Source organism: Spea bombifrons, chromosome 11, assembly GCF_027358695.1.
Source record: "Spea bombifrons isolate aSpeBom1 chromosome 11, aSpeBom1.2.pri, whole genome shotgun sequence".
Taxonomy (NCBI): domain Eukaryota; kingdom Metazoa; phylum Chordata; class Amphibia; order Anura; family Pelobatidae; genus Spea; species Spea bombifrons.
Genome location: NC_071097.1, coordinates 16358400 through 16371412, shown reverse-complemented (window position 1 = coordinate 16371412; position 13013 = coordinate 16358400). Strand labels below are relative to the sequence as shown.

The following is a 13013-nucleotide window of genomic DNA, read 5'->3' as shown; positions in this document are numbered from 1 at the left end:
AGACCGTAAAAAAAACTTTTTGATTTTAAAAAAGCTTTTGATCGTGTATCCCATGAATATCTTCTTTATGGTTTTAAAGAAAATGGCATTCCCTGATGGCTTGTCCTGACCTTGCTCTTATTCATGATCTCCTGGTATTGACCTGGCTTGTTCTGACTCTGCTCCTGGATTCCGATTCGGCATTGATTTTTCTTTCTGGTTCTGACCCGGCTTGTCTGACAACGTGTGCCCTGCCCAAGGGCTTTTCCAGCCCTGTGCCCTGCCCAAAGGGCTTTTCCAGCCCTATTGCCAGTCAAGACCAGTCCTGTGTTCCCCTTACCTGTCTTGTCAGCTTACTCCAATACAGCCTTCGGTGTGTTTCTGTACCTTCCTACAAAATTCCTTCAAAATGTCTCTGGCATACCCTGCAACAGGGCTTCTAATCGACCTGCTTACCCAAGTTCAGACAACAGTGGTGAGTAAGCCTGTAAGCTTACTTTTCACACCCATGTTCCCCCTTAACGTAATATTGAGAGCCCGCAAGCAGGTGGTGGTTCCTCCTCTTGTTTTTGAGACATTTGTGACAAGTCAAAAAATGAAACTACACTGAAATATAAATAGTAATACATGCGTAAAGCTGGCAGCAAAAAGCACATTTCTGCCCAGAATGTATTTTATTGGCAAAGCCTGTTATTTTTTAAAATTCAAGACTGTTTGAGGATTAGCAATATGTCAGCGCCAACCATATGCCACACTTACAAATAAAATATGCAGTTTCAATTAATTTATTTCCTACTTAGTAGAACACAGAAGCTGGAAGACCTGTCATACTGACGTTCATTCTGCTTTATGGGTCTGTTCTCGTTACAGACTTCAATATCCCCTTCAATCAAGACACTGTGATTTTGCATCATTTTTGGTGGCCAGTTGCCCAGTTACATTAAAGGTGTGAGTTTCTTTTTTTTAGATGTGCTTTCACAAGATGCATTGCTTAACTACTCAGAATGCATACATGTTATAAACAGTATACTTGAAGCTTGTATGTGCTTCATGGTCTAGCCCCAAAGAATAAATACAGCACCATGACCAGCATGCAAATTTTGCATTGTACAATATTGATAATGCACAACATGCATTTGTGAACGCCTGCATCTGTGCACTGTGTGTAACTGCTAGTTATTTGAAATGGAAAATTTAATATTCCAGTAATAATCTGTTACTGTTATCTCATTTTATTGGATCAGAAAGTTTTACAGTGTTTTGTATATTTGTGATAATGCTATTTTTTGTTGGTGTTAAAAAGATTGGTCCTTATCAAATGAATAAACAAAAGCATAGTTAAATGCATAAACCCAACAGTACATTAATTTTACCTCTTCATTATGTGAAAACTAAAACTGATGGCTTCTGGAACAAAGATGCAGAAAAATCAATAGATGCATATTTGTACATGAATGTGGAGACACAGCATATTTTCGTCACACATCACACCCCTGTACACATGCTCCGGAGGTGAAGTTTTTTTCGGAAGGCTGAAACACTGAACACATAGATTTCCCTTGTCCTTGTGATTCGACACATTTGTCCTCACCTGGCATCTGCTTCACTATAATATTCTCTTGCCACAATGTCTTCAAACAGCTCTCCACCAGTGACCCTTAGTAATACAGAAAAAGAGAACAGACAAATTATAATTCACAGCACATTTTAAAGCCTAGAGCATTCCTATAACAAGGTCCAATAATGTTCTATTGGGTTCCTGGCAGCCGGATAAGCTTTTCAATACAATACTTGCACCAGTAGAGGAGATTGGTGAGGATCAGTGAGGCAGATCTACAGATATAGCTGCTTCAAGATAGCCTTGAGATGTAGCCTTGGGATATAGTTTTATATACACAAACATAAGCACAGGTAGTAGGACAAATTAGGTCATATCCAAGCTCTAGTGACAAAGGAAGTGAAATAGCATCTTTACACTTATATCACTGAAGATCTGCACACTAATGGCTAAGCTCGAAAATTGCCCTGTCTCTGCAGCCTGGGTCAGATGACCTGTATCTGTATTTACATACTGGGGCTTGCGCTTTGAATGTGTATTGTGAAAAAGGACAAGGTGTCACCTTAAAGGGGGTAATGTCTGTTTTTTCTAAAAACTCAGTCCCTGGTCTCTTCATAGATTCAAGAGGCATTTTAAACACACGTATCATGTAATGCTGCCACCACTGCAAGGGTTTCTGGGTAGGCATATTAGTACACCATGGGGTGGGGAGAAGAGTCAAACATTAAACTGAAACTATGGCTGTCACTCCCTGGTCTTTACAAATCCAGGGCCTATAGTCAGTAGGGAGGAGTCTTGCTCTCAGGCCCCTCCAGTGGCCCCAATGATGGAGGGTTCTGTCACACCATCATTATTTGACTGCACTGTTCCCTCTATCTCTGTACTCTGAGTTAGAGGACTGCATTGGGAGGCGGGTCCCGCCAAAAAAACGTGCGGGCGAAGGCGGTCTTGCTGGTGCTGCGGGCGGGAGCGGGCGGTCAGGCACTGTACCTGCGGGTCCCAGTAATCCCGCGCAGTCCCGCAAGGCTGCCTTCGCGCTGCTCCCTTGCAGTGTCTCTTTCTCTTGCTCCGCCCAGGAACAAACTGGAGTCACGTGATGTCACTTCCCGTGACTCCGCCTTGTTCCTGGGTGGAGCAAGAGAAGAGACGCTGTGAGGGAGCAACTCGAGGGCATCCTTGCGGGACTGCGCGGGAAATCTGCAGTTCAGGTAAGGAGGTGGGCATGATTGGCCACAAATGTGGCAGGAGCGGGCGGGATTGGGCAAAAATGTGGCGGGAGCGGAACACCCACATTGCGGGAGCGGGTAGGATAGGGCAAAAAGTCAGAGGGAGCGGGGTTAAAAAAGCAGTCCCGCGCAGGGCTCTACTCTGATTGTTGTGCTGATGGGTGCAATGGGCTTGTTGCCTGTTTTAAGGCACTTAGAGCATAACATGAAACATGGGACAGTTATTTTGGTTTTAAATTTGATCAAAGCCTGGGTGTGTTCCCTATATACATAAATAGTCCAAACAAAGTAAGATATCTTTACACGACAGATATAGCTTCTTTATTCCACTAAAGCATCATCTTTCGGTTTATGGTAGGATCATTACATGAATAAGTAAAACACACAAAACTAACATGATCAGAGGTTAACAACCTACAAGTTTTAATTAAAAAGCTTTACAGTTGTCGTTATTCCCTGTATATAAATAACGGCATTGCAGATACAGGCAAGTGATTTGATGTTCTAGATTTATTTTATATTCTTTCGCTGCTCACTAAACAGTAATTAACGCAGATCTTACAGGGAAATACTTACAAGTCGAAAACAAGATAATGGAACCCTTCTTCTGAAATACTCTCATGGAGACGAACTGCGGAGAGAGAAAATAAAATGTAAGCTGGCCATCCGCATTAACCTTCAAGCAGAATATGTAGAAATAGAACAAAATAGTATGTTTTAATGGCACAATTTAACCATCCACATGACTTCTCCGTTATCAAATGATAAGTGACTGGATGTTACAATCTTCCAAATACAAGTAATTCTTATGTGTTTGATCTATGGGGGTCCTGTAAGCTTTTTTTTTTTACCTGGCATATTTTGCAACAAAGGCCCACATAAAAAGTATCTTAAAAAGTAAAAAGTAACTTTAACTATAACTCAATCTCCCCTTGGGCTAATACAGTGTGTCTGTTCTAACTGTTCTAAATATTTGACAAATTTGGAAATAGGGAGAGCTTTATTATTTAAGAAGTGTCACAATTTGCTTCATAGGAAGCCAGGGGCTGCGTCTAGCAACAATATATCCAAGCAAATTATATAGGATGTCAGCGGAGTTGTTAAGTGATTACTTGTTATAGCTCCCTAGACATTATGGTATTACAACTTCTGTAGCATTTAGCAGCTACTTAGCATAATATCTCTTATTGATGATTACACCTTCTGGGTGACACCTAACAGCTTTTAAGTTGTTAAGAGAGATACTTAGATAGTGTTAAACACATCTATGATCTCTGTAACCAAAAATTTCATATTAACTATTTCTAGCAAAAACAGGTAAAAACAAACAAAAAAATATCCAAGCTCTAGTGACAAAGGAAGTGAAAGAGCATCTTTACTTATATCATTGAAGATCTGTACACTAATGGTTAAGCTCGCAAATTGCCCTGTCTCTGCAGCCTGTATTTACATACTGGGGCTTGCGCTTTGAATGTGTATTGTGAAAAAGGACAAGGTGTCACCTTAAAGGGAGTAATGTCTGTTTTTCCTAAAAACGCAGTCCTTGGTCTCTTCATAGATTCAGGAGGCGTTTTAAACATTAACCTACAACCACCACACACTCATTGTTCCCACAGGTATCTTGTAATGCTGCCACCACTGCAAGGGTTTCTGAGAGTAGGCATGTGCAAATTGGGTTAACAATGATTTTTTTGAGAGCCCAAGGTTCTTTGTCCACTACTACCGTTTAAGCAACAGGGCCACAGTAGAGCCGAGTCCCCAAGCTTTGTCGTCTAGGGCTGCGCTCCCCCAAAGGGATATGCAGCCCCATCCTTCCCACCCAGTAGCCTTGGGTGGGCCAGATCTTCTAGGATCTCCTCAAGGGGAGACACACTGACAGAGGTCTTCAAAGGAAGAGTGAGGGCCAGAAGGCACACACCACTACCCCCACCAATACTGGACAGAGTCTTCAGGGCACTGAGTTCCACTGTAGCTTCAGGTGACCCAATAGTGCTCAACTTATTTTGAAACCTGAAAGGGTATTGTAGCCCCCAGCCAATGGCCGGTAAGTTAATAAATTTCCCCTTCATCACAGCCATAGTCCAGGGCAATTTAAAGGTGGCCAAAAAAAAAAAGTGTATCGAAAGGAGATCCAAGGTGAATACAGTGTGCTTATCAACTTGTGCACAGTGAAAAAAAGTGTGTATCCTGCACACCCCTTACAGTGCCAAGTACCCCAGCAGATCCATGTTTGGGGATGCTAAAACAACCTCAGGCCAGAGGACCAAGCTTTCCCTCCCTCACGGGTACTCACTTGACCTTAGCCTTAATAGGACTCATCAGCATGAGGTTGGATACTGGCTTACTGCTTGAGACTTAGAGCAATATTTGAAGCACATACCGCGCAAGTCGTGGTGGGGCAAAGATGATGGAAAAACCCTCCATCTAAAATTAAGTGAATAGCAGAAGCATTATTAAACACTAATCTGCAAACACCAAATAAGCCCAGAGACGTGTTGTTCCCACGGAAATCTTGTAGTGCTGCCGCTACTGCAAAGGATTCTAGGTAGGTGTGTGCAAATTAAGTTAACAATGTTTTTTGCCTCTATATCTACTTTATACATGGAGCCCTTGAAGCAAATACACTAGACAGCCTTTAAATAGAGCTTGGGACAGGGGTACAAAAGAAGGATCACCACTTATGGTCAGCTGTTTCATCCTTAATGACTTAAGGACTTATCACCATTGGATGATGGGATATTGCTTGAGGCTTAGAGCAATACATATTCCAATTTTACATTCTGACTACTTAAACTACCAATTTGTCTCATTTGAAATAAACTTACTGTACTTAATATAATAAAAATGTTATGTACTTAATTTTTTTTCTCTCCCCACACCACACAGGCAGCCTTTAGATTTTCCTGATAAATTGCATCCTGCAAACCGTTTACCACTTTGGTAACCCTTCTGAACCTTTTTCAGAATGTCAATATCCTATGAGACATGGGGACTCCAGAACTGTCTGACCAGAGATCTGTAAAGTGACATAACCACTTCCTTCTTCCTGCTACTAACGCCTTTAGCAATACAACCCAACACCATGCTTGCTTTTTCTGATGCTTAACTGCATTGTTTGCTTACCTTTATGTCATCAGAAATAATTACTCCCTATTTCCTCTCATTTGTTGCCAATACTAAGTTACCATTTGTTGCCAATACTAAATCACAGCTGCCATGCTCTTAACCATTCTTCTTATTTACTTAAGTCATTACCCATTTGGTTTTTCAACCAGGGATGTCTACCCTGTTGCAAACCTTTGTGTGGTCTGCAAAACAGTATACCTTATCTTTGAGGCCTTTTATAATTTTGCTAATAAAAACATGAAAACGCATGTCTCACAGTACTGATCACTGAGGCAACACACTAGTACCCTGACCTTCCTTGACACTCAACCTTATCAACTGAAGTCTATGTTGAGTACACTGTATGTGTGTGTAATTATATATATATATATAAATATATATACATACATACACACACACATATATATATATATATATATATACACACACACACACACACACACATGTATATACACACACATACACACACACCCATAAACAAATGCCTACCTGCCTGCAATGGACCCTATCAGCCAAATTAGTGTTTTTTTTCAATGACAGGTCTAGTTTAAAATGACACCAAAATATGAATGATTGTATTAATATAGTTACACTTTATTATTATATCATTAGATACTGATACTAAATGCTTTACAAATAAAAATGGAAATGTGAAGGTCACAATGAAGGTATGAAAAAGTGGCAGATGATACCACAGCAGGTGTGTGTGTTTTAACATAGGAAGATTCATGCAGCACCAAATCAATTGTCACAATGGCAGGAGTTTACTTGACAATCAAAAAAACCTTGAGTTTGTGATTTAAAGCCCATTACTTGTCCTGCCAACGCAGGACACAGCCTTTACAAATTACTTTGTAAAAGCTATCAAATCAATCTGGTTAGGGCCAGTGAAAATGGGACCTCCGTTGCCGTGACAATAGTCAATACTTTTTGAACTAATGGCTGTTGTTATGGCAACGAGTCTCTCGCAAAGGCTTGGCCACTGTATAATTCAAAATAATTTTGCACTGAAACCCAGTACAGCTCTTCAATTGCTATAACTGGTATTAAAATAGACATGCTCACAGTCGCCAAAATGATGTTTGCATTGGCTGTGTCTGAATATATGTGTGTCAGGATATTGGGGGAAAGAACACAACCACTACTTAGAGGGGGCTGCAGGAGCCTCACTAGAATTAAGGAGGTTTCAGCCAATCTGGAGACTTCTAAACTGTAAATATGAAATTTAAATGAACACCATTTTGTATTAAATATACATGTTGTTGTAGACACTTTTGCCAACGTAGACAAGTCTTGTTAATGATTTCTTTCTCATCCTTAAAGTAACGAGATAACATATTTTTACCTGTCTGGATGCTAGGAAGATATTTACTCTTGTGTAAATAAGAACTTTTTACCTTAGTCTATGTTTGATGTGAATTAGTAGTACCAACAATATGCTGAGTGTTACATTTTCCTTTGAGAATGGTTTTGTAGCAGTCCCCCTGTAATAGTATTTAAACCCGCTCGCAACAATGAATAAATTGAGAAGTGACTGAGAACAAACACCTTGTGTGTGTCTGAATTATTTACTTCTCCCAGATATCTGCGCTTGCCACTCTGAAGGTTCTGCAGATTTACTCAAGAGCTCCCGGGAGGCTTTCGGCTCAAGAGAGGTGTCCCCCATAAGAGGAGGGGCGAAACATTTTCATAAACTCTCCTGATTGGCTGAGAATTTGGAAGCCTTACCTGATTGAGTCCCTCTACAGGGAGCTCAGTTTAGGCTGCAGCCAGCACCAGGTAAGAAACACACTGTGAAATGACAATAGAGGTAATTGCCTGAGACTGCGCATGTCTGACAAGAAGGGGTTAATGGTCTTCGAATGCTCGTGTCTGGTAATGGAGGGAGTTAATGTCTGAGACTGCTCATGTTTGGAAAGGACTGTGTGTATATTATAATATAAATATATTATTAAATCTGAAATCAGCAGGGTCCCCAAGGCTAATTTCTATAAAATAAAATATATTTTAGGTGTAAATGACTGTAAATCAGTGTGTATGTGTGATCTATATATGTGTAAAATACATACCTGTGCCCTTAAATGGCAGAAATAAAATGTGGTCACCCTAGCCCTCACTCGCTTAAGTGACGTCTTTGTTCCTTAAACGGCTTGTCTGCACCATTTTTGTGCTCAAACGGCTTACCAGTGCCCCCAAACGGCTTGTCTGAATTAAGTTTATGCCAAAACAGCTTCCCTCCACCATCTTTTCCACCAAAAAACATGAATAGAAGAGAAATTCCTGGTGGTTCTGTAAGGGGCCTTAAAACTTTATCAGCCTTTATCAGCCGTGCATCTGACAAGCATCCATAACATCCAGTTATTGTTAGTTCTGCACTAAGATCACTTTAAACTCTGACATCTGTCTCACAGTAAAGTCGATCTGACCAATTAACGATCTGTAATGACACTCTCTTACTGCAAAAGGTCAAAGAAGATGACCAATAAAGACAAAACAGGTACTGACCCTGCAATGACCCCAAAGAAATCCAATAAAGGATAGACTTCTATTGACAAGGCTCCATCATCCTAATAATTAATTCTATGCCTCTACAGATGACTGACCATAGGAGGACTTCTGCATTTAAAGTATAATATTAAAAAACTGAAAAAAAAATTTAAACATGCACACAAACTTTATCTATGTATGTAATCCTCTGATAACGAACAACTGTCATTAAATCGGACATAACAGGAGAAGGAAGCATGTGGAGCATGATCAATTGCTCAAGCTCAGTAACACTCATATACAGGTAGCTATAAAACAGATTGCATCAACCCATAGCCAGCACTATACAGGTGATAACAGTGTAGAGATCACAATCAAGAGGAAGCAGGCGCTCTCTCATGTCAGTGTGGTCTCCCCTCTGTCACACTGATGTGTTAGAAGAGACTTTGACAAGAGCTAAATAGTGATGGCATGTACGTTGCTTACCTGGAGACCACATGGTACCAGGATGCACTATGGGAAGAAAGCAAGCCGGCAGAGACATTGGCCTTCACTGGGATGTTACTTTGACACGTACCACCTATCTAAGCACTGTTGCAGACCACGTACTCCTTTCATGGGCACGGTTTCCCCTGATGGCATTGGCTTTTTTTTTTTTTTTTTTGCCGGATAATGAGCACGGCCACAAAGCAAAAACGGTTCAAGAATGCTTTGAGGAACACAACAACCAGTTCAAGGTGTTTACTTGGCCTCAAAATTCCCAAGATCTCAATCCAATCCTGCATCTGTGGGATGTGCTGGACAAACAAGTCCGATCCACGTATGCCCCACCTCGCAATTTACAGGACTTAATGGATCTGCTGATAACGTCTTGGTGCCAAATACCACAGTGCATCTTCAGAGATGTAGTGGAGTCCATGCCTTGACGGGTCAGGGCAGTTTTGATGGCAAAAGTTGGACCTACACAGAATTAGGCAGGTGGTCATAATATTATGGCTGATCAGTGTATATATTAAAGTACTCTGTGGGTACTTCAATGTGCATTGTTCTAAAGTGGGGGTAAATACTCAAACTTCTGCATAGGCATCACCCTTCCTGCAATGTCTCAGAAGGATCCCTTAATGTGAGACAGGCCCTGCACTGGTGTCTGATGGTATCCAATTTCACATGCTAACGGAACTTTTTTCCCTCAGAGAAAAATAAATGTTCAAAAAGCTTGGTGGACCTAAAGTTTAGGAGCTTTTATAATCTGTATACACTGTTACAAAAGGTATATTATTAAGTGTATATATTGTATACATAATTTTGTATATTGTATATATAATTGTATACACATATATTGTATATATAATATCGTATATATAAAACTGTATACACATGAACATTTATGAAGTTATAGATTCTGTTTAACACACAATAAAACAAAGCAATTCTTTTTTAAATGCCCTTGTAAAAAGAACCAGTAAGTGGGCCTGGGTTGATAGAAATATCCATGCCTTGGATACAAATTGTATTAATTAGAAGAAATATGATATGTGGTATTAACAGGTTTATCCAATCCCATTTTAGTTGTATAAACTAAAGATTGCCAGGAGATACATACAAGAAACAGAAGCACTCGAGATTAACGCAGTGACGTAAAGATTAATTGATTTATTCCAGTATCCAGTGCTGTTCTAATTAGGGGTGGATAGCAGTTTATCTTGCATTATAATGGAAGCATTATATTATATTTATATATTACAAAAGTTGAAACAAACTTTAGACGGTATTTACTCAACACAAATCGGAAAAGGGGAAAGTATTAATTATTACATATATTGGTAATCTTGGCTCCAATTTTCTTTTCTCATATTTAGAATCCTGGGAGATTTTCTAACAACCTGATAATCTTGGCTGGCTATAGCATGTATGTCATAAGATCGCTTAGCCGTCTGATCCAATTGGGCATCACCCAGCTTACACAGCTCATCTCCCCTGCATTTCAGCAAAACAGCTTTGGCTGGAATTCTTATAAAGAGTGTTTATTCATACAATTTATACAGGGTAGGTTGTTTTTTGTTTTTTTTTTTAAATGACATTACAACACTAACACAAAGAAAGTAACAACTGAAAGATCTGGAAGAAAAAAAGCTCTTGATTAAGAAAAAAACAAACATTGAAAATCCATTTAAAAGGCGTTTATATTTTTCAGATTTACAAGCATTACAAAATGGTAAACAGCTTTCAAAAAAGCGGTGCAATTTTGACTGGCCCGGTTGACCACCATAAGGCCTTGAAGTTCAATGAGTTCAATAATTATCTAACTAGTGGTCCTTCAGTTTCTAATCAGGTAATTTATAAAAGGTGACGTTACAGATCACATTGTTCCATAAATTCCCTCGCTATATTAGCCTCTGCCACTTCTGATGGAGGACTGCTCCACCTATCTACCACCCTCTCAGCAAAATAAAATTTCCTTACATTACATTTAAACCTCTGACCTTCTAGTTTTAGAATATCTTGTTCTAAAATTTCTCCTCTGAAATAAACTTTACTCCTTTGGTAAATGTTTCTATCTCATCTCCCTTCTCTCTTCCTCCAAGCTGTACATATTGAGTTCCAGTAATCGTTTCTGATCATTTTTAAGGTGTAAACTATTTACCAAAAATAAACAAATGGAGAGGCTACAATCCCATATGAATTCAAATTATAAATCCATGTGTAGCTGGGTACTGCAACGCCAAAAGGACCCTGTCCAGGTTCCAAACTGCGACACAAAAACCAATAGTTGTGTCAGCCGACACCAGGAAGCCCATGCATATATAAAAAGTGTCCGTGGACAATGAAATCGAAAGGAAGTTATTCTGCCACTTTACAGACATCGCATAGGGTATTGCATACATGATATTGACATATGGAGAGATACTAAAATGGTAACTAGTTTAACAGTACATAAATACGAACAAAAAAAAGGCACAAACTGTGCTTAGACATAAGCTTATGCCCACCCGACAAAGAGTCACTATTTTGTGGTGATTCCGAGGGAGCGGCATCAAACGCAGGCACTCATGGAGCGCTCCAGATTCCAAGATGTTATGTTCTAAAAAGCAACTTGATCCGCCGTCAGAAGGCTGAGCAACCCCTTTGGGAACGTCCCCGGAAATAGTCCGTATGGTAGCCGGGCCAGAGTTTCAGAGTCGCGGTTGGGTAAATGCCCGTTCCAAGTTTCTCAAATGACCTCCCTCTCCGTAACCACTCACGATAGTGACCAACCATGAGCACAGCATAAATCCAAAAGAGCGACGTGGTAGGACAAGGACGCCTGTGCGACTCGGTTCCAAATGTTGGTGGGCATCGCCACAATTCCTAGTTAAGTCCAGTGGATTTGCAGGCTAGGTCCTGGTCAGTTGCGATGCAAGGAGGAAAGGGATTCTGACAAGCACAAGGGGAACACAGGGTATATAAACCCATAATCTTTGGGAAAGTCTGTTAATATACTGCTTTCACTGAGGGGGTAATACTTAGGGATGTGGTACAATACATGCAAACAGGAACACGGCCAGAACAGCATGTGGTACAAACAGACGGGCCTGTCATATCCCTATCCAGCACTGGTGAGGGCGGAAAGATTTAGGTTTAGGCCTAAGGTGGGGAATTCTAATCTAAAAACCACATGATGAAAAATTGAATGAAGTAACATGTAGTATGTTACTTCATTCAATTTTTCATCAAGTTACAGTGTCATACCATGAGCAGACTGAGTTCATATGAACGCAGTGGCAAATATTTATGGACAAAGGTATGCGCTTAACTCAGAAATGCAAATTAAACAGTTTGTCTCATAGAACATTAATATGACAATAGTAATAACTGTGTTGACAGCTGAAAGGGTAAAATAGGTTTCATTTTGACAGCTGTCTTAGCCAATAAAAGCACTCTGCGCATTCACAGAAAAAAATATCTTCTTAAATAAGTGGGTGTGACAGAAATGAAACGTAGAACACTATCACTTGCTTCCGTTCAATTACAATCCATCTATGCAGGGTGAACTGATTGACATAACAGCAGGCTGTATCATTTCACGCTTACAGAATTATGGAGACCCCAGACTGACAGTGAAATCTAGGGCTGCAACAACTAATCGATAACATCGATAATAATAGATAATGAAAATCGTTGTCCACTATATGAAATCTCCATCCTGCAAACAGTGATCAATCCCATCTCATGTTTGAACTAGAATACATGAGTGCTTGAACAAAGAAAGGAAAAGAAACGTGATTTGTAATAAAAAGATATATTAAGTGAAAAATTATTTGAACTATATACAGATTTAACTATATATTGACCAGAAGTATAGCTCTATTTTTACCCTTGATATAACCTCCCCCGGGTTAGCCCTCCCATATTTTTTTTTTTCAAAAGATCATTCCATTTGTTAGATCAGGTTAGATCAACAGTTTTTTTTGTTCAATCTACTCTAAAATATGCAATATTATCAATTTAAAAAAAAAATCAAAATTTCAGTTGAGGGGGGGGCAGTCCCCTTCATTAAATATGCAATATCTCAGTAATTAGACTAGATCTAACAAAACTTTTGTCTAATCAAACCTGATCTAACGCAGAGCTACCATAATCAATAACATTTTGTTGGG

The 13013-nt window shown here is 39.7% G+C and overlaps 2 protein-coding genes across 14 annotated transcripts in view; one reads left to right on the top strand and one right to left on the bottom strand.

The window, feature by feature from the left end:
• NDUFV1 (NADH:ubiquinone oxidoreductase core subunit V1) overlaps nucleotides 1–13013 on the top strand; it is a 587185-nt gene that overhangs the window by 256757 nt on the left and 317415 nt on the right. The gene's annotated exons all lie outside the window — the stretch shown is intronic.
• The window catches only part of CAMK2G (calcium/calmodulin dependent protein kinase II gamma), a 125271-nt gene that overhangs the window by 49837 nt on the left and 62421 nt on the right, over nucleotides 1–13013 (bottom strand). For all 13 annotated transcript variants that reach the window (XM_053450575.1, XM_053450567.1, XM_053450570.1 and 10 more), the window contains exons 4-5: nucleotides 3340–3394; nucleotides 1571–1636 (exon numbers count right to left, since the gene is read on the bottom strand). In XM_053450575.1, the coding sequence (XP_053306550.1) occupies nucleotides 1571–1636; nucleotides 3340–3394 (121 nt within the window). The remainder of the gene's footprint in view (nucleotides 1–1570; nucleotides 1637–3339; nucleotides 3395–13013) is intronic.